At 34.3% G+C, this 26,792-nt stretch overlaps 2 protein-coding genes across 2 annotated transcripts in view; one reads left to right on the top strand and one right to left on the bottom strand.

The window, feature by feature from the left end:
* Positions 1 to 3,199: 3,199 nt before the first annotated feature.
* Positions 3,200 to 24,365, bottom strand: LOC145246739 (DNA-directed RNA polymerase II subunit RPB4-like). The gene is made up of 5 exons (XM_080108499.1): positions 24,174 to 24,365; positions 16,057 to 16,114; positions 9,488 to 9,610; positions 8,082 to 8,177; positions 3,200 to 3,491 (listed from the first exon to the last, which is right to left on the bottom strand). Exons 1-5 carry the CDS (start codon positions 24,253 to 24,255, stop codon positions 3,413 to 3,415), a joined length of 438 nt encoding a protein of 145 aa, XP_079964625.1. The 5' UTR covers positions 24,256 to 24,365; the 3' UTR covers positions 3,200 to 3,412.
* The window catches only part of LOC145246738 (uncharacterized), a 38,907-nt gene continuing 36,350 nt past the window's right edge, over positions 24,236 to 26,792 (top strand). Inside the window, exon 1 of the mRNA XM_080108498.1 lies at positions 24,236 to 25,392. Coding sequence (XP_079964624.1) covers positions 24,675 to 25,392 — 718 coding nt within the window. The 5' untranslated portion in view covers positions 24,236 to 24,674. The remainder of the gene's footprint in view (positions 25,393 to 26,792) is intronic.

Below are 26,792 nucleotides of genomic sequence, written 5' to 3'. Positions count from 1 at the left end.
AAATTAAAAATAAACTAAGATGAATGTACAAGATGTATAATAATTTTTTTTTTTAATTTTGACTCATTTAAAACTATTTTAACTGGCTAAAGACCCATAAGAGAACGGTCCTAAAAAAATCTAATCATTTGAGGGCCCTAGCGCCGCTCTGTGACTTTTAGTTTTAGAGGAGATAGAGTTTGAAAATATGTAGACAGACAGACAGACATATAGCCTTTTATATATTAGACTTAACAAGTAATGTTTTGTTTTGAGAGGTTTACAATTGACACTTGATTTTTTTTACCAAATGATAGATCTGCAATTAGAACAATAGTCACTTGCAACCAAGTACAAAACAGACCATCCTTTTAAAATCCTGACTGCACTCTAAGACCTGACTGAATTAAAACGTTTTTCTTATGACAAACAAAGCTTAGAACCTGCCCAGCAGCTGGACTGAAATACCAAACTTCCCCTATCTGTTTTGCTGAAAAAATATAATATATATATACACATGCACACAGAAATACAAGGGGCATTCAATAAGTAGTGCCCTTGATCCACTTCCAACTATCTAATCCAGCTAAAATTTTACATGTGCAATGATTTATATCTTTATTGGACTATGTGGCAAATTATAGTTATGAACTAACTGGTTCTGATTTACGTCTGGTTTGAATCGAGTTAGGTGTGAAATAGAGCCTGTACAGTGTCGTGAAGTGAGTCGGTTTTTGTATTGGAAAAGACACCTACAAGAGATTTGATGAAATAAAATAAACGTATGGTAATGATGTCCCATCATGTGACCTTGTAAAACACAAGTATCATAAATTAAAACATGGTCGGAAATCTGTGGAAACATCTCCCAGACCTAGTTGTCTCCCTTCTGCCATTGATAAGGCATCTATCAGTAAAGTTGAGCTTGCCATTTCGGAAGATCAATGTGTGACTATTCACCAAATAGGTCTAGATCAGTATAGGGTCTGTGAAAACTATCATTCATGATTATATGTACATGCATAAGGTGTTTACCAGATGGATTCTCAGGTTGTTGACATCTTTCCAGAAACGAAAATAGATTGAGTGCTCGGGAATGAATTTGATGTGCCAAAAAGAGGAGTCAAAGTGTAGTATCTGTTCTCAACATCACAGTGACATCAGATATTTTATTAAACTACTATGTGTTCATAGAAAGAAAATATGACAATGCAAATTACAAATATATATTACAGAATATTAACTTTATTAGAAACGGTTTATAAAATAAACATACAAATTAAGAATACCTAAAGTTGTTTGTGGGTATTTGCAGATTACTATATATACAGTATTTTAAAATATTGCATCATAGAACTAAATAAGCATAAACTGTTTTGATGTTAACAGAGTTAAAATAGATAAAAAAATCTTTTGCATTTATTCATTTAGATATATAGACATCTAAATTCTAGTACTGTTTTGGACCACATAGAAACCCTTTCAAATGTTTAATCACTGTACATAAAATGTAGATGGGTCTATCAGCTCAAAAGCACATAACTTCTGTAGAATCTCAAGTAGCTTGAAATTTCAGCACAGAATATTGTCTTTAAGAGACAATTACTTTTTCCAAAATGGCATCCCATTTTCTGGGTGGTCAAATCTAGAACCAGATATTTTTCCCATCACAGGTGTGTCGCTTGTAAGATGTCTTGCAACCCAAACTAAAGATGCATCATTGTGCAGATTTGTGCTTATAGAAAGGATCTTGTCTTTAAAGCATATAAACAGAACTGGCCCAACTGTTGTTTCAGTAAGGGTCCAACTGGAAAGAGAAGTGAACTTTCGTGTTGTGACTTATTTTTATATATGAGTGATCTTGTTACTAGATCAACCAAAAGGGAAACCGCCCAATCTATGAGTCAACATGTGAAAAAAAGAAGACTCAACATTATCATTTTTCACTGGGTTTTAATTCCTTTGATTTTAGAACACCTTCCTTTCTGAATGAACTTATTCTGTTTTGGTTTTTTTTTTTATAAAGGAGTCATCACTTATCAAGGCCCGGAGGCCACTCAAGGATAAGAGTTAATGAGTGTACGGTAGTCAATGGGACAATATTGTAGTAATCGTTAGTAGTGGAAATTTGATAAATTGGATTACTTAAGTGAACATCTCATCAAGAAATTGTGTACATTTAACTTGAAGACGGTCATATTGTAGTCAGCTGGAAATGGAACAGAGTTCCACAGGTGTGCAGTTCTAAGAAAGAAGCTTTCTTCATGGAATCTATGTTTAGGTTTAGGCACAGATAAAGAGTGGGGGTAGTTATTGATAGTGGTTTCAGATAGACGAGTGTTTTTCGTGAAATTTTGGCAAGGGGGGGGGCTATAGATTGGAGCTCAGACAAGCACTTGCCATAAAAATAAAGATTAAGCAGAGACAGGCTCGCAACATCTTTTCTGTGGGAAAAGAGTTGTAGGGAAAAGAAAAGGGCATCCCCCATTAGACTAAGAAGTCTATTTTGAACTTTGTCAAGGCGGGATAAGCTGCTTTTAGCAGCTCCTGCTTAAATGTGGCAAGAGTATTCCATCCTTGGACGTACTTGGCTCTTATACAGGTAGACAATTGCATCAGCAATTGGAGTGGTAGAATGATCCCACTATTTTTCCAGCAATGTTGGCAACAGACTTGATGTACATGTTCCATTTCAGATCAGGAGTAAAGTCAGACCCAGAACCTTATCCAAACATGGAACCTCCCCAAGATGAAAGCGATTCATTTCAATTGATGCCAGACGGGAATCAGAGTGTTGATGTTGTAAAAATAGAAGCTTGGTTTTAGATGCATTAAAATTAATCAGCGACCTATTTCTCCGTTGCACCATGTGCTCACAATCAGAGGAGAGAGAGAATCAGAAAGAACTTAGTCATTTACGGCCTTTGAAGTGTTGTCATAGATGGTAGGGCTGTCGGCATAAATGTCTATGAATGATTTTAGGATGTGATTAGGGAGATTATTGATGTAGATCAGGAAGAGAGTTGACCCCTGAGGGACTCCAGCATTAATACTGAGCTTTTATTTTCTGCCCATCTACAACTACTCTTATGAACCTATCAGAGAGAGAAACTTATAAAAGGGTTTTGTCTGACCAAATTCCTTAAAATATCACAAGTTTAAAGACTCAAATTAATGAATTGCCATCATCAAATACAAAATTTAGAAAAGAAAAAACAAATTTAGAAAAAAAAAAAATTTATTATGACAAAACATTTATGATGAAACAGAAATGGTTACATTTTTTTATGATTTAAAATAAAAAATAAAATTTCTCATCAGACATGACTGAATTGGTCGATTGGGGATGAAGGAGTATGTTCAAGAGTCTATGGATGAAATTTTTGGACATATATATATATATATTATTTCCCTGGAAAATGGCAGCAATAAATTAATATTGGAAGCTTCTTTTTGTCTGAATGTCGTCCAAAGTCTGTTGGAGTTCTTCATCTTCAAATCGACCTTCCAAACTAAAAAAAAAAAGAAAGAAAATAAAACCCATAAAAATTTATTCAAAGTTCAATAAAAGTTGAACCTATACAACATATTCCAGTGTCATCCTCTACAAATATTTCAACTGATTTAAAAAAAATTCTTTTTAATTCTTCAGAATGTAAACAATTTTTTTTCAATCAAAAAACTTATTTATTCAATGTTTAGCAGGGGGGGGGGGTCAATTTTCTATGAAAGGTTCAACATAAAATGATCTTCCTACTTGATTTTTTTAGCAAAACATGAATAAAAAAATAATCTATTATATAAAAAGATATTGTGTGTGTGTGTGTGTTCATTCCCTATGGACTCGAAAACGGCTGAGGCGATTTTGATGAAACTTCACACAAAGGTACTTTATGTGCCTGGCAATGTTCTTAGATAGTTTTTGTATTGGAATATTTTCGATACGTATCAATAATCAAAATAATCTGATGAAAGAAGGAACAGACGATTTTGACTAAAGTTAAAACCTTACACAGTCTAATATCACAAGTACATTTGAGAAGTTTTATTACCACTCCAGCAAAAAGACCCAGTATATAAAATCAACAGTAGATTCTTTAATATGACAGAGGCGTGCTTGAAATAAATGTTTCTGTTTAAGGCACAATCGAAGCACGATACTTTACTTTTGCATTTTAAGTTTTAAGCCATTATATATATATAAAAGGCAAAAACGGGCGTGCATGTTTTTATATGTCCAAGAAAGGCTTTTTTTTTGGGGGGGGGGGGTACTATGTCTTAGAAGTGTTTATATACCCCCTAGATCATAATATCTACGATTTGTGAACGTGCATCGCATCTAGATTTATTTATGTCGATTCTTACAAAATTCTTGCTATTTCAGCCCATCTTGTGTTCATTCGGCTTTTTTGTATAAAACTGAAACTAATTCAAAGCTAAGGAACTGTTCCCGGCAATCGCGCCGGGAACATCCAGAAAAAAATCAGTTTTGATCAATGCGGGAGAAACTCCTTATACCAGACAACTGCTATTCAATTTGGACAATCCTCTTTTTAAGGGGAGCTGCCCCCCCCCCCCCAACATCTTGGGGAAACAACCAGCCAAAGTTGGGTAAACAAACCTAAAAAAAGAAAAAACTGCCCCGCAATTAATTCCGCTACTTCTATTTGACCTCATTAATGACGTCAAATAGAAGTAGCGGAGATAACTTTTATTGCGGGCACCTTTCAATTCTGCTTTTAATACTTAAATAAATTCAAACGTGTGTCAGTTACTTTTTCTTGCTGACCGAGCAGGTAACATGTCACGTTTTTTTTACACACTTTATTTTCCACCTTCGGGTTCCATCCTACCTACTTACCAAAATTTTTTTTTTTTTTTTTTTAAGCCCCCCCCCCCCTCCAACACAAACACCCAGGCAAGGATTTTTTTTAAGAAGTTTTAACATTGTTTTTTTTTATATATATATTTAAACAGGGTTATTACTTCGCTTATTCTTTTGTTTTGATTTACCCCCCCAAACACACACACACCTCTAAACACCCGGGCAACGCCGGGTATCTCCTGCTAGTTATATATAAGAAATAGTTTTATAAAATCATCAACAGTAGGTTCTCTATAATATAGATTACAATGCAATATAGACTACATTGTATTGTGAATTAAGTCCCTGCAGAGAGGCATATGAAGCTTCTTCTCAGTGCACCACAATTTGTCCCCAACTAGAGCAGACAATCAATTGATTTGATTGAAAAATTGTTGATTTCACCAATTTTTATGACAATATAGGAGTGTGAAATATTAGTTGATCATTATTCAATCATGGCAAACATCATGTCTCCCTGCTAGTAAAATAATAACACCACTCAAAATTCTAAAAGGTCAATGTAAAAATAATTTTGAGTTATTGTCCAAAATTCTCTCTACATTAAAAAAATAAAATAAAATAAAACAGAAAGAAAAATCTGTATGATGTAATAAAAATATCGTTCTAAAATCACGTAAATTGATCAAGTAGTTTCATTTTTATAAAGAAAATCATTTTTAAGCGATTAATGGGAATTTGTAGGCATTAAAACATAAATCTAATAAGTATGAATTATTGTTGAATTGTCTCCCTTTGTTTCTTGAGATACTGGTCATAACACTTTTAAAAATATAGAAATAACTTTAGTATGGTTTTAGTTAAACAGTCATCCGAATAATAGAAATAACTATTCAAGGCCACCTGTGTGAAGATGGAAGTTGCCACATTGGACTTTTGATGGTATGTGTGAATAATGAACACGCAATAACAATTCTGATTAACAAAATACAAATATATTGAATTTAATAGAAAGAATTATTACACTTAAAGTGTAGTAATGCTGGATGTAATCAGATGGTGAAAATTAGTCTTATGTACTGTTCTTTATACTATTAGGTTACAACATATCAAGGCCAAAAGCCACTTGAGAATAAGGTATGATTGAAATGATTGCCACATGAAAGATGAACATATTAAGGTACTTGTACAGTTTAATCAAGACATTAAAAATGAAAATATCGGAAAAAAAAAAAAAAAAGTTATATTGTACATACCCGTTATGGAATGAAGTTCTCAAAAAAAAAAAAAAATTCATTTAATTTGATCAAATATTTCTTTACAGCAAAAAAACAATTTGTTATGATACAGATCAAAAGGTAGCCATGTTTCAATTTTTAAGAAGAAAAACTAATGTTTAAGATGGGGAGGGGTGGGGCGGCACTTTAGACTGAGTTATCTCCTCATGGCACATTCTATAAATCCAAACATGGCTACCTTCAGCGTGCCATCATAAAAACGTGTTTTTCTGCTGTAAAAAAAGAAAAAAAAAAAAAAACTACTCGATCAAATAAATTTTTTTTCCGAGAACTTCAGTTCAAAACGGATATGCACAATATAACTTTTTTCTTCTTCATTCTTTAATGTTTTGATTAAACTGTACAAGTACCCAGATTAATATTAACATCATCACTTCATTATATCAAAGGAATACAAGATGTTATTAAAAAAAAAAAAAAAAAAAAAAAAACTTAATTTTTACAAAGATATGATAGAAACATCCAAAATATCTCTAAGGAAAGGTTTTATACCAACAAAACTTAAAACAAAAGTGTAAAAAAAAAATTTTTTTAAAAGTCTATATATTTGCAATTTATCAGTGCCTTTCGATGGCTTTGGGTAAATTTTCATATTAATTATAAGGTTTGTAAATGAAATGATAATGCAACTACAAATTTCACTGTTTAAATTCTCAGTATAACTGTGATAAAATGTTTTTCTTTGCTTTTGGTTACCAACGAATTATTGCAATTTGCTAACTCTGTCCCTTACCAGAAAATGTAACCCTTCTGTGGTTTAAAATATAAAGGAGAATTAAACATTATCTACTGTAACAATAGAGAAGTAAATAAAAGGTTACAAGCTTTGAAACGCATGGACTGTTTCGCATATCGGACACTCGACTTTCAGTCTTGATTTTTGTATTTGTAGTTAGATTTTTTAGAGGCAGAATTCATTTGAATATGAGGACAACTAATTTAAGACAAATTGAGGAAGACAATGAGTTGAACTTTTGAAAGTTGCGAGAGAATATTAGAGCTGAGTTTTGTCGTTGGTTATTGTGGTGGTGGTGTTGAGGAGTTACATTAATTTCCTTATGGGATAAGAATAATTACAGCAAATTTAAATGTTATCCGTTTCGTTTTTACATTATGTGTGTGTGCAATAGACATTTTTGAGGTTAGGGGAAAGTTGAGTGATTCTTGAAAGTGTTGAATGCTCACTCATTGAGCATTCAACACTTTCGATAAAAGTGAAGGTAAATCCATACAACAAGGCAGGTATCATCGACAAGCATCACATTATACCGACCATACCAAAGCAGCACTCAACCTAGGAGAAAATTTCACAGGAGTATAAAATTCACAAGCAATCCCCAGTAGCATGTATATTCCCGACAGGAGAGATGACAACAGGGTTTTGTAGCTCTTGAAGGGAAGTTCAACTTCATACATACAGTCCTTGGTATTCCTAAATGGCCACCCATCTGGTATTAACCAAGTTCAACATTGCTTAACTTTGGTGATTTACCAAGAATCAGTGTCAATGTAATTATGCAGCATTACACAGTAAGGGCAAATAATTTCCAAGTAATACAGATCTTTTGGCCTTCGGGCAAAGATCACAGTGTAGTATTTGTTCTAATGCTACACTTCACCGTTTCTGTCCTCGGTCAGTGGAGGATAGGAATTCAGGACTGAGACAATTTTTATTTTTGTTCCTATCCAGAGTTCTCACTTTTGGGGAGCTGGATTCTGTCCACATTAAAAACCAACCCCATGTCTAACTGCCCCCATGGTGAGGCAAGTAAATAGGAACATTACTCAAATATTTTTCTCAGATTCAATGAAAAATTTTAAAAAGGAACTTTCAAGTCGCATTAATATAGTTTACCATTCAACAGATATTACAATTATAGGTAGAGTTTGTTGGGAGAGGGGGGTCACGTAAAGAGGATCCAAAAAAAAAAAAAAAATATATATCAAATAAGTTTTACATATATGCTTCAAACGCTTACCTAGGAATAAGAGATTTGGCCTCTTCTGCATTGTCTGGGCATAAATTAGCCAAGGCAGCAAGTTCAAATTTGTGCAATTTCTTTTGCAGTAAAAGGCTGAAATAAAAAGAATTATGAAAATAAGAATCTTTAAAATACCAATAGTTTCATCATTGGAAGAATTGCAATAGATTTTATGTTAATACTTATGAAAAGCAAGTGTTTTTTAGAAATAAATATTTACCCTGCTTTCACAAGCCATGCTCGGACTTTCTCCAGGTATTTTTGTGGTGATCAACCTTAGAATCTCAAACTGAACCAATTGTTTAATCTATTGTGTTTTATCTTTGGATTCTTTGCTAGAAATTCAGGAGATGGAATATGCAGTTCAATTGTTCTGAAGATACACATAGTCGAATGACATGGCTCTGGTTTGGTGGATATGCAGTGTATGCCTTAACAGAGTTAGTTCTGACTCCCTGAAGGTGCTCTGACTAGAGTCAGCTCTGCAACTGCCTATGGTGGCATGGATACGTTGAACAAAGCTCTGGTTGGATCAACAAATGTACCCACATCCCAATTGAGCATAAACGAGGAAAAGGCAGACTGAAAAAGTTGAGGAAGACCTCAAGCTATAACACATCAAGGCCAACATACATACATGCATGCGGCCCTGTTGTTTTAACAGCATCGGTGACCACGGTTCTCCAAATTGTAGAGCCAGGTTAACTTTGGGAAGACAAGTAAAGGCGGTAGTTTCTCGTTGCTTTCCATCTTGATTCAGGGGTGTATCTAACCCAGTGAGTTAAACATGCCCCAGATACCAACCTGGAAATTTCTATGCCTTGTTGCAGTACATACAGCACCTAGCCTTCCCAAGTGGTCAGCCATCTGATACTGCTTAACTTTGGTGATCTGGCGAGGATCGGTGTGTCAACGTGATTGTGCCGTATAAACAAACATAAATGATAGTTTAATGAAAAAAATCTCTTTGATCACAATGGCTAACATGTAACCCATATTTGATGTGAAAGAGACTGTTAATTTTTTTTTTTTTTTTTTTTTTAACTCTTTTTCATCCCAAACAAATCATATATTGCTACTTAAGACATAAGGGGGTTACTGTTTGAGATCGTGTCTAACATGGGACTGTGGGAATTTGAGCAGCACATTACAGTTAACTTTTTGCAGGTTAGGAAAGCAGGAAACAGGGAAGGAATTCCAAAATCTATCAGTCCGAGGGAAGAAAATAATAGAGTAGAAGGCTTTCCCAGCATCTAGGGATCTCAACAGTGAAGGAGTGAGACTTTGCTGCTTGTCGAGTTAGTCGGGATTATAAAAGTTTAACCATGAGTTTTTTTAATATTAACATTTATTCAAGTACTACATGTGATAGCTACGAGAATGCATTGAAAACAAGAGCTTACCTCCTGACAGCAGCTATCGTTTCTCTGTTTGTAAATTTGCTAAAACGTTGGGTATACAACAAGGTTTTCATAAACACTTCAGACAGTTCTTGTTCCTCTTCAGCACTTTCATTTTGTTGTTTCCTAGATGAGAAAAAAAAACAAGATTAACACAACATTATTTATTTTCAGTTATGTATTGGATGAAGAAAAAAAAAAAAGCAAGATGGTAGAAATCATTGTCACCATAGAAAACAGAATTGGTGGACTGAAGAAATGTGTGTGTCTGTGAGTTGGTTTAATTTGAAAGATTAGCCAATTGGTGGAATACAAACAGGGCAAATTTCCATTGGTTGAGCTGACGTGTCAATTAACCAATTGGAATAAAGGGATTTTTTTCAAGGAACATGAATTCATAAGAAAGAACAGATTTGGACACAAAAGGAATAGCGTAGAAAAAATTGACTCACTCCTAAACTTAGGCAGCTAACCCTGGATTTCAAGGGAACAAACCTATCACCTCTTGGATTTTTGCAAGTGTAGCAGATATTTTAAGGTTATATTTTTACTGGCATTGCATCAAACTCTGATGGCAATGAATATATCTGAAATGAATCTATTATTGCCGATCAGTGCCTGGTTGCCATATATCACAACACAAGGCCCAGGACTGTTTTTTTTTTACAAAGGAGTCACCACTTATCAAGGCCCAGAGGCCACTTAAGGATAAGGATTAATGAGTGTACAGTGATCAAGGGGAACATGCCGTAGTCATCATTAGTAGTAGAAATTTGGTAAATTTGATTACTTAAGGGGATGGCTAATCAAGAATTTGTTCACATTGGACTTGAAGACAACCATATTGTAATCAGTTGGAAAGAGGAAAATGGAACAGAATTTCACAGGCATGCAGTTCTAAGGAAGAAGCTTTGTTTATGGAATCTACGTTTAGGTTTAGGCACAGATAAAGAGTGGGGGGGGGGTAATTATTGATAGTGGTCATCAGCTAGGCGAGTATTTTTCGTGAAGGACAGTGGGGAGCAATAGATAGGAGCTCAGACGAGCACTTGCCATAAAAATAACGATGAAGCAGACAGGCTCGCAACGTCTTTTCTGTAGGAAAGAGATTGTAGAGAAGAGAAAAGGGCATTCCCGCCTAGGCTACAAAGTCTATTTTGAACTCTGTCAAAGCAGGATAAGTTGCTTCTAGCAGCTTATCCTGCTTAAATCTGGCAACAGTACTTTATCCTTGGACGTACTTGGTTCTTATGCAGGTAGAGAATTGCATCAGCAGTGAGATATCCACTAAAGCAGTAGAACGATCCCACCATTTTCCCAGCAGCCTTGGCAACGGATTTGATGTACATGTTCAAACATAGAGCCTCCCCAAAACGAGAGCCATTCATTTTGATTGATGCCAAACAAGGATCAGAGCATCGATGATGGAAAGATAGAAGCTTGGTCTTAGATGCATCAAAATTAATCAGGCACCTCTTTCCACATTGCACCACGTGATCAAGATAAGAGGAGAGAGAATCAGAGAGAACTTGGTTGTTTATTGCCTTTGAAGTGTTGCCATAGATGGTAGTGACATCAGCATAAATGTCTATAAATGATCTTAGGATGTGATTTGGGAGATCATTGATGTAGATCAGGAAGAGAGTTGTGCCCAGGATAAACTTATGAGGGACTCCAGCATTAATACTGTGAGCTTCTGACAGGTGTACATTTGTTACTGGTTCTCAGATAGTAAGGCTACTAGGACTTGGTTTCCAAATGGTCACTCATCTATGTGTGATACTATAAAGTGGCCTTGGGGTGGATTTGAGCCACTAAGTGCTTAGAGGGGGGGGGAATAGACAAAGAAATCGGAAATATCCTACCATAGACAAAGGGATAGGAAATGGCTTAGAGTAAACAAAGAAAGAGAAAATATCCTATGATCAACCATAACAATAGAAACCTACTGATAAAACAGGGAAGGGCAGCTTCCGGTAGCCAGGGTAGGGTGGGCAACCAGTGATACCAACGTAGAGAGGACAGACAGTTGAGATCGAGATGCGCTCGAGAGCAGATGGAAGTTGAACAGTCAGTTGACAGATGCCCGTCGCAGCGGATGGAAATTGGACAGTGAGAGTTAAGATCTAGATTCGCTAGACAGCGGTTGGAAGTTGGACAGTGATAGTTGAACAATTATAGAGTTGACTGTGAACTAGAGACGTGGGCAATTTTGGAGTTGATTGTGAAACAGAAGATAGACAAATGTAACATCGATAGAACGGGGGGGGGGACACAAACACACAAGTCCAACAGTCAATTTATATGTGAACATTGGCGTTTGTGTTTTCCTTTCTTCGTTTATATTTCTATTTTGTGAACCGCGTGTGTTCTCATCGACAGTCGCCAACGGGAAAAGGACGATCCGGCCATAAGAAGAACAGTCGAACGAAAAATCCATGATACACAACGTTGGGAGTCCGGCGATTGTCGAGGAGCCACACCCGTTGGGGTTACATATTTACTAACTAGACTCTACATATCTTAACTTTGGTGATCTTATGGAACTTGGAATATAAATGTGACCATATGCAATAAAAAATATTTTGTTTCTAATAATTTCATAAAACTCTGCATTCATTCCATTTTTTCTCTTTGTGTGATCAAAAAGACAACTACTACTATTACTACTAATCATCATCATCATCTTCAGTTTAATGTTAGACAACTTTTAAAAATCAACTTCCAAACAAACTTATCTCTGGCCAGGTCTTTATTTAGTCATTCCTTCAATCTTATCACTTCTTCACATGTTTTCCTTGACCTTCCCCTGCCAACTGATCCTGTTATCTCAACAGTTCTACATCTACTAACCCAAGAACTTTCTTTCATCTATTCTTTCAACGTAGCCACACTACTGAAGTCTGCTGTTCTGCACACATCTTTCTATACAGTCCACATTTAATCTTCCTCTCAGGTCATCAGATCTAATCTTATCTTTAAGACTTGCATTACATATCTATCGTATCATTTTCATCTTTTCTCTCCATACAATGCATATCTTCAACCCTCACTGGCAAGGTTTCAATTTCAGGTATCATAACACTATGTGCATATGCCTAACAGATTCTTTCCTTGGTTAACAGTTAACAGTGGTAATGCTTTGCTTATTAGTAATGGTATAAGTCGTCCCTTAATTTATTTTATCTACTCTTAATGCTTGCAATCATGCTAGCATCTATCTTCCCTATGTTTTAATGATATCACGAAGGTAACAAAACTTTAACAACTTCAATAATGAAGAAAACTTGAAATATTTAATAAATTGTTTTTTAAAACAACAACAAAAAAATTCATCGACATTAACAGTCAAGAGACAGAGCGAATTAGCATTTAACCTGGAACTCAATATTAACAAGTTGATGTACATGTTGGACAGATTATGCTCACAAGAGGGACAAAAAATTGCAGTTCAAGGCCATGACCAGGAGGCAGACATACTGTATTATCTTGGTCTCTACCACAGCCCATGCAAACTAGAAAGGAGTTTTATTGAGAAGAGTTATTAATTAACTTAGAGGAAGTGCTAATATGAACATTACCTCTATTAGTTTGTGGCGCATTGTATTTTTTGCTTATGGTACAAAGACATTCATACAATAGCCATATTGGTGGTTTTGGTCATCAAAGTTTGGTCGAACAGTGTTGATTCAAATGCCTTTGAATAATGGACGTTCTATTTAAGAGATTTAAGTGTTCCAGCTTTAGCTAGCAGGCCTTAAACTAAGTTGTTAGTTTATTCCCTTGATGAATTGATAAAACCTAAAACCTCAATAATGAAGAAAACTTTTTAAATATTTACTAACAAATTGTGTTTAACAGCAAATAAATTTAAAATTATTGGTATAAACATTGTAAACCAAGAGAATTAGCATTTAACCCAGAACGCAATGCTAAAAAGTTGAGATTTTTTTTTCATTTTTGAAATTTACTCGATTATGCTGTATAGAACAATTTGTGAAAAATCCAAGTTTCCAATTTGGCATTTTTCAAATATGGTGTTTAAAATGTGAGAATTAGTCTGGAAAAAGAAAAAAAAATCATCTATTAACTTTTTGGTACTTGTATAGTTTAATCAAGACATTAAAAAATGAAAATATCAAAAAGAATTAAAAAAAAAAAAAAAAAAAAGGTTATATTGTGCGCATCCGTTTTGGACTGAAGATCTCAAAAAAAAAAAGAATTTTGTTTAATTTGATCGAGTATTTTTTTTTTTTTTTTACAATGGAAAAACACGTTCTTATGAGAGCGCATTGAAGTCAGCCATTATGGAATTTGTTAAACACGCTACAGGGAGATAACTCCAGTTAAAGCGCCGACACTCCCTCCCCATCTTTAATACTAACTTTCCTTCCTAAAAATCGAACCTTTTGCTTTTTCACTGTAAAAAAAAAAAAAAAAATACTTGATGAAATTAAGTGAAATTCTTTTTTCTGAGAACTTCATTCCATAACGGATACATGCAATATAAACTTTTTTCAATATTTTTATTTTTAAATGTCTTGATTAAACTGTACAAGTACCAACTTTTTTTAAAAAATATTTTAAAGCCATCTCATAAATAATAATCAAAAAATTAATCACAAAAACTTTCAGGTGGTCAAACTATGACACACTTAATATTACAAATTGCTATTTTGCATAACTTATTAGTTAGGGTTATTCTAATTAAGAAATTAAAATTCCAAGGTCAGCCATCTTGGAAATTATGTTACACTACACTTTAATGGGGTCATGGTCATTTTTCTTAACGCTTCACTGTCTGGCAGTAATATTGTTTTCTCTTGCCTGTGGCTTTTGATTACACATATGAAAGAACAGGAGAGAACAGCAATTCAATCTTTACATATTTTATCTTGCTTAACTATAAGATCCATTTCCGGCTAGATCTAAACACTACTAAACTCAATGTAATCTTTCATTTTGAAATTCTGACAGAAACTGCAAACAAATGTATATCTTTAAACATATCCTCACAAGATTTAATCTATTGACCAATATAATAACTACATTTTCTCATGCGTCCAATTGAGTCTGAAGTTCAATGCTACCATTCAAAATTAATAAGCTTAGTATTTAATCCCAAGGGAACCAATTTGGTAAATTATTACCTTTCTAGTAGTTGGAGTGTGATCAACTTTTCATATATTATTAATTATATGAATCCTGTTGTGAAACATCAGATACAATTAGTTTGGGAGTAATTACCTCCACCAAAGTGGCAGTTATGTTTTCAGTTGAGTTTATCATTACAGCCTAGAATTTATATAGCTTGACCAATTATTACTAAATTTGGTCCAAATATCAGTTATGATCAAACTTAGAACCAATTTAAATTCGGGATATCAAAGTCAAGCAAATGGTCACACTTTAGTCTTGTTCATTATAGGGACTCACTACTTGGCCCATATTGTAGCTAATGATGTCTCGTATATTATTTTCACTTTGAAAAGTTTGATTATAGTTGAAATTTTGATGGAATTTCAACTTACTTGTTCTAACTTTGATGCATAGATGAAATGCACTTTGATAACAATAATCACCATGCAACATTTCAATCAATCAGATAAATAGTTTTTAAGTTATCAATGTTTCTATGACATAACTTTGAGAATACTTATACAATATGTAGAGGTAAGATCCAGATAAGAATTTGTCCCATTCTTACATTATTATGTTCTTGTTGTTAATGTAATGGGGTTGCCGATCATATTGAAAAAAGTCTGAAGTGAAAACTTAGGGAGTTTGTTACGTTATTCTACATACCGAAGTAGAGGAACTTTTCTAAAAACAATATCACCTGGTTAGAATTTAGTTCCAGGGTTTCTAATCCGCTTGTACTAATATACACTTCCTTTTGATTGTTCATTTGAAAAAGTATTAAAATGTTTTGTAAATTTTTTATAGTTCTATTAAAAAAAAGAAAAGATTTTGCAATTTCAGTCTACAGAAACAAAATGTAGGTCAGAAAAAAAAAAAAATTATTGAAAGTAAAACAAAATACAAAACCGGCACATGAAACTAAATTTTTTATTTATATTAAAAAAAAATTAAAAATTAATAGTTTATTTTAAAGGTATTTATGTACAATACAGACAGCTTATTTTTTTTGCTTTCTTTTGTTTCAAGGGAGGGGTGGGGCACTGTGTCTGTGCAAAAAAAAAATATGCTGTGGTCATACATTAGAGTAGGCGATTCAGGATACATTTTCTATTTTAATTCTAGAATTTAAAATGGTGTTTATTCAGAATATGAACAATACTATTTTTAGATAAGATTCTCTAGTAAAATTTAATGTTGACAGGTTTTTTTATTAAATTGTTAGATGAAAGTACAGAGTAGTTTTAAAATGCCTGGATCATATTCTGCATGTGTAATTTTCTTAGTGTTTTTTTTTAAATAAAAATTTCTGTTTCATTCCATTTATCAAGCAGTGTAATGGTTTCTTATTTCATTTTACTTTCAGCCAGTTTCCATTTTTACATAAAACTCTATTTTGACCTTCACTTTTATTTGAAAAGCCGTGATCTTACCGATGTTCCAGCAGCATGTAGACTTCAGATATCAGCAAAGTTTCAGCAGACTCAAATTCTATTAAAGAAAAGAAAAAATTCTGTTTTATTCATTATGACCATTCGTACAATTCAAATATTGGTGACAGGGAAGATCGTTTTCAAAAATCTTCTAAATATAATGTTGCAATATTTTGGACTTGTAATGGGGTATGATCTCACACAGTCGGACGATTCTTGCTAGGAACTGACGAATCGAATTAATTCACGTTCTGCTACCAACCAATCAGAAACCAGAATTGCTTCATAAATATTAAACCTTTTCTGGAGCAATTTCACATCTTTTTTTTTTTTCTCCATCTCGACACGGTAAGAATATTTTGCTCTGTGGAACTGTCTACTGCAAACAAGTCACCTCTCAAGACTTGTTTAAAACAACGAACCATCTGAAACTTTTATGAAACTAAACATGGCTTACACTTCTAGATATAAAGTGCAATAAAGCTAAAAAGGATGCTGGACATTTTGAATAACATTAAAAATAAAATATGTCACTAATCTTAAATTAGAAATGGGTAAAAAATATGAAATAATTATTACCAAAAAGAAAAATATATCTTCTATACATGAAGAAAGCAATTACTATGTTTGGACTGTGTAAATATAATTGTCATTTAATAAAAATTATCGATTATTCTAGCGGATTTACACATTTCAAACATATTTTTCTTTAGATTACATGCATAATACTAAATAGATTTTAACTCAAAATGATTTCTTACTTAATAACAAAATGGCGCAATGGATAGAGATGTGGAATATCTATGATTCCAGGTGAGCATTGCCTGAAGGTAGCAGTTTCAATCCCACCAAAAGTCGGTCAGTAAATTAGTTGATTAAACCGTTGTGAGCCGACAACAACTATGGAAGGCAGTAATTGCTATGGATGCAGTTTGGAGATTCAACATTCCTATCCTGCCGCGGTTAACCACCTGACGAAGGCCAGAGGAATAATTGGCCAAAATGTCGTAAAACAATAACTAGAAGAGGAGGAGAATAGTTCACAAATAATAAAATAAAATAAATTTAAAAAAAAACATATTGCCAATACACATTTTTTTTTTTTATCGCATTCTGTTTAAGCATACAATGTCAACATTTTACTATTAAGTTTGGTTTGGCAAAAGTCATTTTATTTCAGTTCGTATGGTGCATCGTAACTAGATTTGAATTTCTCCATTTGTACCTGGAAATGAATATGTCAGAACTACAAATTTCTGGATATGCATTCATAAAAACTATCCATATCAGACATTAAACACTAACATAATAATCAATTTGGTGGTCTTTTTAATAATACCTAACAAAACAAAAAAGGAGTGGAAAAAAATAAATATGTATATATATTAGAAAATTTTTCCCAAATATATTAAAATCAGTTGCAATGTACATATATCAATAAAAAATTAAGCCAGGTAAATTGACTTAAATATTAACATGAGTAATATTTCTGTAATCGAGCATTCGTATAGATCTGCAAAAACCAAAACAAGGGAAAAGATTACATCATATTTTATATTTTTTCGAATGTTACAATTGTTTCGACATTGTTAGACAATTTTAAACTTTACATTAAAAAATTTTCGAGGTTGGCATCTCATCAGACTCATTGAGAGAAATACAAGGTTAATATATATCTGAACATGTTTTCATCCTGTTATTAACAGTATCCAGCAGTGTGACACATCTCATGTTTTGATAAAACTTGTTCTGATTAATCTTTTCCTTGTTGTTTTGATTTTTGCAAGTATATATATATATATATATAAAAAAAAAAAAAGAAAGTGATACCAAATGCAAGATAAGTTACTCTTCTACTTACCTGAATGAATTTTTTATGCGTTTTTAATGTTTTTTAGTTTGATACACAGGCAGTGTCCACTAAGAATGTAGCAATTCCTTGCTAGGATGCAACAAAGAGTATAATTAAGGGACTTAGGTTATAAACATGGAATTACAGACAGAGAAAGAGAAAAACACCTGACTTTCCTTGTATAGATATCTCTTGCAACAGATTGCCGTCAGTTACGACCTAAGGTATAAGTCATCGAAGTCTAAAAATGAATATGAGTAATGGCAAACAGTTACAGGAAATGAAAAGGATAAAATTACTATGACGGTAGGAACCAATTGTAGAAAGAGAGAAAGGATAAAGAAACTCATCAAAACAATCCGTTTCTTAGCATGATCCATGACATGTGACTTCCACCAAGGGTCACATGATTACCCATTAATATAAAAGCAATCACAAAGGAGAAGACGCTTTTTCATCTGTCTCCCCAAATCAGAGACCATTAAGGATAAGTAACTTTTTCTTGTACACTCACATCTCAAAAAAAAAAGAAAGAAAGAAAAAGTGGGGATGTTACTAATTAAATCTTTTGAAGGTTGATTATTAATCCCTCAAACTTAGGCAATTCCAACAGTTCAACTATCACTCTCTGGGGGAATCTGCTGTATGCTTACTCAGTTGAAATGGTACCAGTCATGGCACCCACCACTGTGCCTGATTTACAAATATTTTAATAGAATGTGTTCTCATGAACTATTTTCACTTGTAACCCCTTGACGTACATATCCCCGACAAACCTGCTTAGCAATAAGATCTCACCCCTTCACTGTTGTTGTCCCTAAATGCCAGAAAGCTTTCTATTCTAATAGTTTCTTCCCTCGAACAGCTAGACTTTGGAATTCCCTTCCTACTCCCTGCTTCTCTGGCTTTACTGATATACAGAAGTTTAAATGTAACATAAACAAATATCTTATTAATCTTTCCTAGATATGGCTCCAAATAGTAGCCCCTTACGTCCAAGTGGCGATATGCTTTGTAAGGGTGAACATGAGTAAAAAAAAAAAAAAAAAAAAAAGAGTATATCATAGGACTACCATTATCAAGTCAAACACATCCTTTGCAAATTCATGTATGTTCAGCATCGTCATTTTAGGAATCATTCACAAACATATCAGAATGGAATGATGAAGGGTCCTGGTTGAGGCAGTTATGACATCACCAACTTTCCTCTGTTAGTGAAGACGGACATACACAAACACAGAAGAAATGGTACCAGCTATCATAGCACTGTCATCATCTGATTCACCATAATCAGGGCAAATCCAAACAAGCTCTGTCCTTTCTAATAATTATGATAATCCTTTCTCATCATCATGTACAGCTGTTAAAGTTGTCATCAACATTCCTTATCAAAGAAACAAATGCATCAGAGGGTTCCTGAATGGACAACTCCAAGGGATAGAAGTGCTTCAAGGAATGAACCTGCAAGAAGCCATCTCCTTGCCTTATCTGAGCAAATCTCACCAAGTTGTCATCTCCTATGAACAGATGTGTGACCCTATTGATCCGCGCTATTTTTTAAATAGTATTTTCAAGTTTTATGATCTGTTTTTATTCAATTGTAACGTTAAAGTACAGAATAGGTACAAAACACCCTCCCCATGTTAAGATTGGCTTTCTAGCATTATTATTTTAGCATGGATCAACAAGTGCACTAGTATCGAGATTTATTAGGGAGCTTGATTGTCACTATGTCTCACACAAATAACAGTCGTAGTTCTTCTTTGTTGATTTTGTGCATGTTCTCTTAGGCTCAACAGATAATTCTGGTACCAGATTCTCCTAAATCTTTTTAATATCTCATCCCTGCAATTCAGTGACTCCGAGAGTTGTTTTCGAAGGTAGGTTCCAGTTGATGAATATATTCCATGTTCTTTCTCAAAATTAAACAAGGGTTTACTAGAGGGTGGAATGTCAAAAATTTAATTTCAACCAGAGTCGGGCCGGATGGTTCGAGAAGGGGCCGGTATCAAGGTTGCGAAATGATCATTATTTCACGACTAACTCAGGAGTCAGTTAACAGCTAGATGAAGAAATGTGAAACATTGACTCTGTGGTTAGTTGTTGGACAAACTCCAAAAGGAACCAACGACACCTGCATCCTGCAGAGGCACCGTCCACAGTATACCTCATTATCACACCCAGACTTGGAATGGTGCATATACGTCGGCAACCAACTGGTAACAGATAAAGTGCTCACCAAGGTTCTGTTAGCAACCTCCCACGTCACGTAACCTGAATAGACGCAATATAAGAAACTACTGGTCAGACAGGGAACACTGCAGAACACAGATGACGTCAGCATCCCTAAGAACTATCGATGAAGTGGCGTGCACCAATGATCAACACCACCTGGCCCAAGACATATTCAATATATGTCTAAGGGCCAGCACCTCCCAGTAACAATGTAAAATGGCGGAGTCGAAGACACCTTAGGGTAAAACCGACTTTCTCAAACCTCCACTTCTTGGCATGAGTGCTTCCCTTATTTTTTCCATAGGAAAAAATGATGGTGCTAATCCAGAGAGTGATCTGCGCTATTTTTTTAAATCGTATTTCCACGTTTAATTAAAGTTTTATGATATTTTCTTTTTTTTTTTACACAGTGGTCACCACTTATCAAGGCCTGGAAGCCACTCAGGGATAAGGGTTATTGCAAGTACAGTACGTTAGTGTGGAGATTTGATGAAGTGTTTACTTAAGGGGGCAGTTCATTAGGAATTTATTAACATTGGACTTGAACACATCCAAGTTGTAGTCAGGTGAGAAGCAGGCAGATGGAACAGAGTTCCACAGGCGTGCAGTTCTAAGAAAGAAGTTTTGTTCATGGAATCCACGTTTTGATTTAGGCACAGATAAAGAGTGGGGGAAATTTTTCACAGTGGATTCAGCTAGACGGGTGTTTTTCATGAAAGATTGGTGAGGGGGGACCAGAGGTTGGAGTTCAGACGAGCACCTGCCATGGAAATAACGATAAAACAAGGATAGGCTCGCAACGTCTCTTCTGTGGGAGAAAGGTTGCAGGGTAGAGAAAAGGGCATCCCCCACTAAGCCACAAAGTCTATTTTGTACTCTGTCAAGGGAGGATAGGCTGTTTTTAGCAGCTCCTGCCCAGATATGGCAGCAGTATTCCATCCTTGGACGTACTTGGCTTTTATATAGATAGAGAATTGCATCAGTAGTGAGATATCTTCTGGAGCGGTAGAAGGATCCCACCATCTTTCCAGCGACCTTGGCAACAGACTTGATGTACGTGTTCTATTTTAGATCAGGAGTAAAGGTCAAACCCAGGGCCTCTCCCAGACGAGAGCCATTCATCCCAATTGATGCCAGATGGGGATCAGAGCGCTGATGATGTAAGGATAGGAGTTTGGTTTTAGATGCATTAAAGGTAACCAACCACGTCTTCCCCCACTGAACCACGCACTCAAGATCAGAGGAGAGAGAATCAGAGAGAACTTTGTCATTTACAGCCTTTGACGTGTTGCCATAGATGGTCGTGTCATCAGCATAGATGTCAACGAATGATTTAAGTATGTGTTTAGGGAGGTCATTGATGTAGGTCAAGAAGAGAGTTGGGCCCAGGATTGACCCCTGAGGGACTCCAGCATTAATACTGCAGGCCTCTGATTTTTGTCCATCGACCACTACTCTTATGAGCCTATCGGAGAGAAATGATTTAATGATTGAGAAAACATTTCCAGTTATACCGTAGCTGGAAATCTTGTGAAGTAGATATGTTTTTTTTTATTCAATTGTAAGGTTAAAGTACAGAATAGGTACAAAACACCCTCCCCTTCCCATGTTAAGAATGGCTTTTTAAATAATAACGATATTATTTCAGCACGGATCAGTACATGAGTACCAAAATGATTTGCGCTTATTTCCAAACTAGAGTCCAATGAACTTTTATAAGTCAAGGGACGGTCATTTTACAGAATTCTGTATACCAGAAAGTGTAATCAGAAGATCAAAATAATTATAGCTAGCACGGCCAATTAATTTATATAAACAAGACTTCATGGTTTTAATTAGTCTTTCCCATACAATTCCATACTAAAGGGAGTGTAAAGGTGTCTTAATGTGTGTCATCTCACAAGTCCCTAATTTCTCTTGAAGAATTATGTCACATCCTACCACAATTATCGCTTGGAATTGTCACTATAAATATGTAAAGGAATGCTGGAGAGGTTGGAAAATCAGAATAAGTAACTTTTTCGGTATATGTGCATACTGCATCTATGTTACGGCGCTGAAAAATATTATTTAGAAACCTATTCTTAACATGGGGAAGGGAAGGTGTTTTCTAAGTATTCTGTACTTTCACCTAGCAGTTTCATGAACAAAAATATCGTAAAAATTGAACTTACACTTGAAAATACCATTAAAAATAGCAATAGCAGTATCAGAATTTTTGTAGGAATTTTTGACACTCCTAACACGAAACTGCGAATACAATATAAAAATCTCGTAATTTCTCTGTTAAAAGTGGGTTATTTATTTTCTTTATGGATTATACTTCCAAAATAAACTATTACAGTTGTTTTAAAAGTAATAAAAATATTTTTATTTTTTTTTAAAACAGTAATGAATTTTCCGAACTCAATATCTTTCAATTTTTAAACTCAATATTTTTAAATTTTAAAAATCTATCAAAATTTTTCTATTGATTCTATTTTTACGATATTTTCAGGGTCAATGTGAAATTTTATGTTCTTTCCAATAAACCGAATATAATATTTTAGACAAACGTTTTTTTTAAATTCACGCCCCCCCATTTTCACGCCCCCCCCCCATTTTCAACTTTCTCTTAAAAAGTAAATAATTAATTTATGTTTAATAGTTTTATATATCACAAATTGAAGAGAAAAGGTCAATAAATAATATATTCAAATTTAAAACAAAAAAAAAATCAGTTTTTTAGAAATTTACCTGTAAAGTCCGAAGTTTAAAACCTTATTTTATAAGAACACATTTTTTCTTTTTGTCTTTTTTTTTTTTTTTTAATGAAACCTTGGTCCTTGCTCCTTTAATTGAAAAAAAAATTAGGGCTTGAATTACATTTTTCGAGGAGTTAGAAGCTTAGAAAGATAGGGGGTCGAATAATTTACGCCTCTCATTTTGAAATGTCTATTAAAAAGTAAATAATTAATTTATGTTTAATAGTTTTATATATCACAAATTGAAGAGAAAAGGTCAATAAATAATATATTCAAATTTAAAACAAAAAAAAAAATCAGTTTTTTAGAAATTTACCTGTAAAGTCCGAAGTTTAAAACCTTTTAAAAAAAAAAAAAACACATTGTTTTGTTTTTTTTTGTTTTTTTAAATAAAACCTTGGTCCTTACTCCTTTAATTGAAAAAAAAAATTAGGGCTTGAATTACATTTTTCGAGGAGTTATAAGCTTGGAAAGATGGGGTGGAATTATTCACTATTTTCACGAAATTTCTGACACTGCTACACTACAGTAACATAAATACACAAGCACCATTTCTACCAATAAAAAATAGCTGACATTAGACGGTCACGTGGTGACTTTAAAAAATCGAAAATTAAACAGAATCTCAGTTAATAACTGTTATCAATCGTGCGAAAATGTAATGTCCAACCGAATTATATATTTTTATTAGTAGTATTTTCGTGCAATTTTCAAATTTTCAGCGATCCATCCACGTCACAGCCATTTTTTCTTGTGCTAACATAGTTGACGCTAGCCGTATAAAAAATAACACACACAAAAAAAGTAACTAATCTAGGTAGTTTATTTTAGATGAGGGTTGATTATTTCTATTGTTTGAATACTTCGAACTACTGTTATCATCTTTAGTGTTATTTTGGTATTATTATACAAACACCGTGACAGAGTTAGGGTTAGGGTTAGGGTTAGGGTTAATTCGCTGTCACGGTGTTTGTATAAATTTACTGTTATTTTTACATTTCGGTCGATGTAATCTCCGACCTTCTTCAGACTACTGTAAAAATAACGCTGAAGACGAGAACAGTAGTCCATAAAATCTAACTACGAATTATTCAGATAAATAGTATAACTTTATTTTATTTATTTTTTTGTCCGTTTGTATTCGCTTTCTTTGTTATTGTTTCAAAAGCACAAGCATTACAATTTCACAATATGAAGCAATTAGCACAAAACAACCAAATCAAATCATGTCTTTGAAATCGGTAACGCTAAAAACGAGTGGATAATGTGGAGATTTTATAACTAACCTTTCGGAAACTGTAACTCTGATGCATCTTCTTCCGTTAAATCATTTACACTCGTCGTAGTTGTATTAGTTGCAGCTGCCATTCTTAGTATCTTTGCAATAATTTAACGGTTTAAAAAGCGTGCTTTATTTTTTCGGAAACTAAGAATGGAGGAAATAGGAACGATAACTGTGTTTCTAAACGATTTAATTACAGAAGAGTTCCACTTCCGGTTTTGTATTTATAAAAGTAAAAAAAAAAACAACAAAAACAAAACAAAAACGTTCAAGGCTTTTTTTTCAGACCGTGACGGCTTGTCACTTGTTACGATCTTTCTTTTTTTTTTTTTTTAATCTATTTAGATCTATTACGCTTGTTGCAAAACAGCTGAGTGGTGTTTACTGTTTTCATCAACCAGTGATCACTTCGTTGTGATCTTTAAAACCTTTTTTTATTTTGTTTATTTTATTTTTAAAGCATAAGAACTCACTCCACCCACGACCAAAACAAGGAGAGCCAACGATGGCTACCACGCTAACGACTAATAGTATTAAATACGAAATACTCCGAGAAGAAGATGAAGATGGTGATGCGTCCGAAGAAGGATCTGAAATCATCATTATAACCCCAATCCACAGCGAACATGAAAACGACAATGATGCGAGTGTTTTAAGCATCGTTTTATCGCAAGACAACACAAGGGATGTGCCTCCTCAATATTCTGCAAATGCAAGTCAACAGTTCTATCAGCTGACGAACAATAATGATAACCTCGATTCTTCCATATCCATGCCAGCCTTTTCTGTCCAGCCTTGCGTTTCGTCTGCGATACCACCTCCCCCTTACGAGGGGGCAGAAGGGGCTCCTCTGGCTAGTGGCACCACAACTTCCCTAAACCTAGCTGAGGGGTCTGACGAGACTCAGAACCTGATGACACTGATGATGCTATCGAATTATTCAATTAATAATCCTCCTCATCATCATCATCTGAAGATGTCACCAAGCAATGGTGCCGATAGTAATCTCCATGGTGGACACAATAACAACAATAATGTTCCGGGTGGCCACAATAGCTTGCCCTCATACGACGTGGCCACCGACCTGCCCTCTTATGAGGAGGCTGAAAGAACTAAAGAAGAAGAAATGAGACTGGCTGAGCAACAACAGATACTTGATTCGCAACAAGACGAGGAAAGGAATGTTGATTCTACCACGGAACACCTCGCTAGTATGGCCATAGGTAAATAAATACTTTTACTTAATTTTGCATTTCGTCCCACGGGGTTTTATTCTATAGTTAAGAGCCTTAACTCTAGATGTTATTTTCAATGACTATAACTTAAGGCCATTAAACATCACACCTATCTTACTTGAATTTCTTCACTTCAGACACTGAGAGGGGAATGGTAATTTTGTTAACACACTCAACTCCTTCTCCTCCCCACAAAAAAAAAAAAAAATGAGATTCTACATTTTTAGGCTATTACGAAAGAATTGTCTGAAACTTATTTTAGAATTTTAAGTGGGAGATCATTTTTGCATATACATTTAACATACAATGATCCTGACAGTTTAGTGCTGTAAACTGTCAGTTACAGCAGTTTACTAAACTGAATGTTTTTACCATTAACCCCAAGTCTAACTGCTATGGTTGTAAAATTAGACAAAATCGCCCAACAAAATAGACTCTTCCTCAAAAAATATACAAAATTTACCTCCCATAGCAAATAAATGGTTACCTGCCCTAACATGTTAGAATTTCCTAAAACTGAAAGGGGGGGGTCATTTATTTTAAAATTTTATTGCGAAAATGATCCTCGCTCTAAATTCTTAAATAATTGTTGGCGAACGTACACGAAATACGCATCGGCTCCGATCTTGTAATGTACGCATCGCATCACGTTTGCGGGAGCGCTTATTATTTTGCATATGTGTCCTCGTTTGTTTTTGTTTCTTGAACTTTGCGCTGTTCGGATTATTTTGTTATGATATTTTTGTTTTTGTTTTTTTTTTTGTTTGTTTTTTTTGTATATTTTTTTGGCGCTGTTCGGATTATTTTATGTTTTTTTTTGTTTGTTTTTTTGTCTTTTTTTTTTTTTCATGGATCTTTTTATTGGCCGGAGATTATAGTTATAGGTAGGAAAATTGGTGCAAGTCCAGGTTAGCAGCATTTGCGGAGATTAACAAAAATAAACAAAATGTCCTCGGTGATTTTCCTCATATCGAAAAACATCAAAACATCGTCTTAATGTTAAGAACGGCTTTCTAAATAATAACGCCATTATTTCAACACGGAAAAATTTCAATTGCGATTTTTTTTTTGGGGGGGGGTGTAAATATGAAGACTTACTCCACCCTCGAAAATTCCTTTAAAATTACCACTTTTATAGGTTTTCGAGGTCGCTGAAAAGGAAAATAACGTTTAAAATTACGGCAAACGAGTAGTTTCCAAGATATGACGAAATGTTAGTTTTAAAAAAGTGGGAGATCACTTATCTATAATAATTTAAAGTAAAATGAGCACCCACTTTGTGGCCACGATTTTTTTCTTGGGGGGGGGAGTAGTTTCCAAGATATGAAGAAATACACTCACTTTATGGTCACATTTTTTTGAGGGGGGGGGACTGCCGGTTTGTTTTT

This window comes from Euprymna scolopes, chromosome 24, assembly GCF_053919585.1.
Source record: "Euprymna scolopes isolate OS-2025 chromosome 24, ASM5391958v1, whole genome shotgun sequence".
Classification (NCBI taxonomy): Eukaryota; Metazoa; Mollusca; class Cephalopoda; order Sepiida; family Sepiolidae; genus Euprymna; species Euprymna scolopes.
The sequence above is the reverse complement of the archived record's forward strand: the minus strand, read 5'-3'. Positions and strand labels throughout refer to the sequence as shown.

Excerpts from the sequence above, each read along its gene's own strand:
- LOC145246739 (XM_080108499.1), bottom strand. The coding sequence starts at position 24,255 with ATGGCAGCTGCAACTAATACAACTACGACGAGTGTAAATGATTTAACG. Across the intron at positions 16,115-24,173 it reads AGAGTTACAGTTTCCGAAAG|AATTTGAGTCTGCTGAAACT; the intron begins GTTAGTTATAAA and ends TTTCTTTAATAG. Across the intron at positions 3,492-8,081 it reads GCCAAATCTCTTATTCCTAG|TTTGGAAGGTCGATTTGAAG; the intron begins GTAAGCGTTTGA and ends TTTTTTTTTTAG.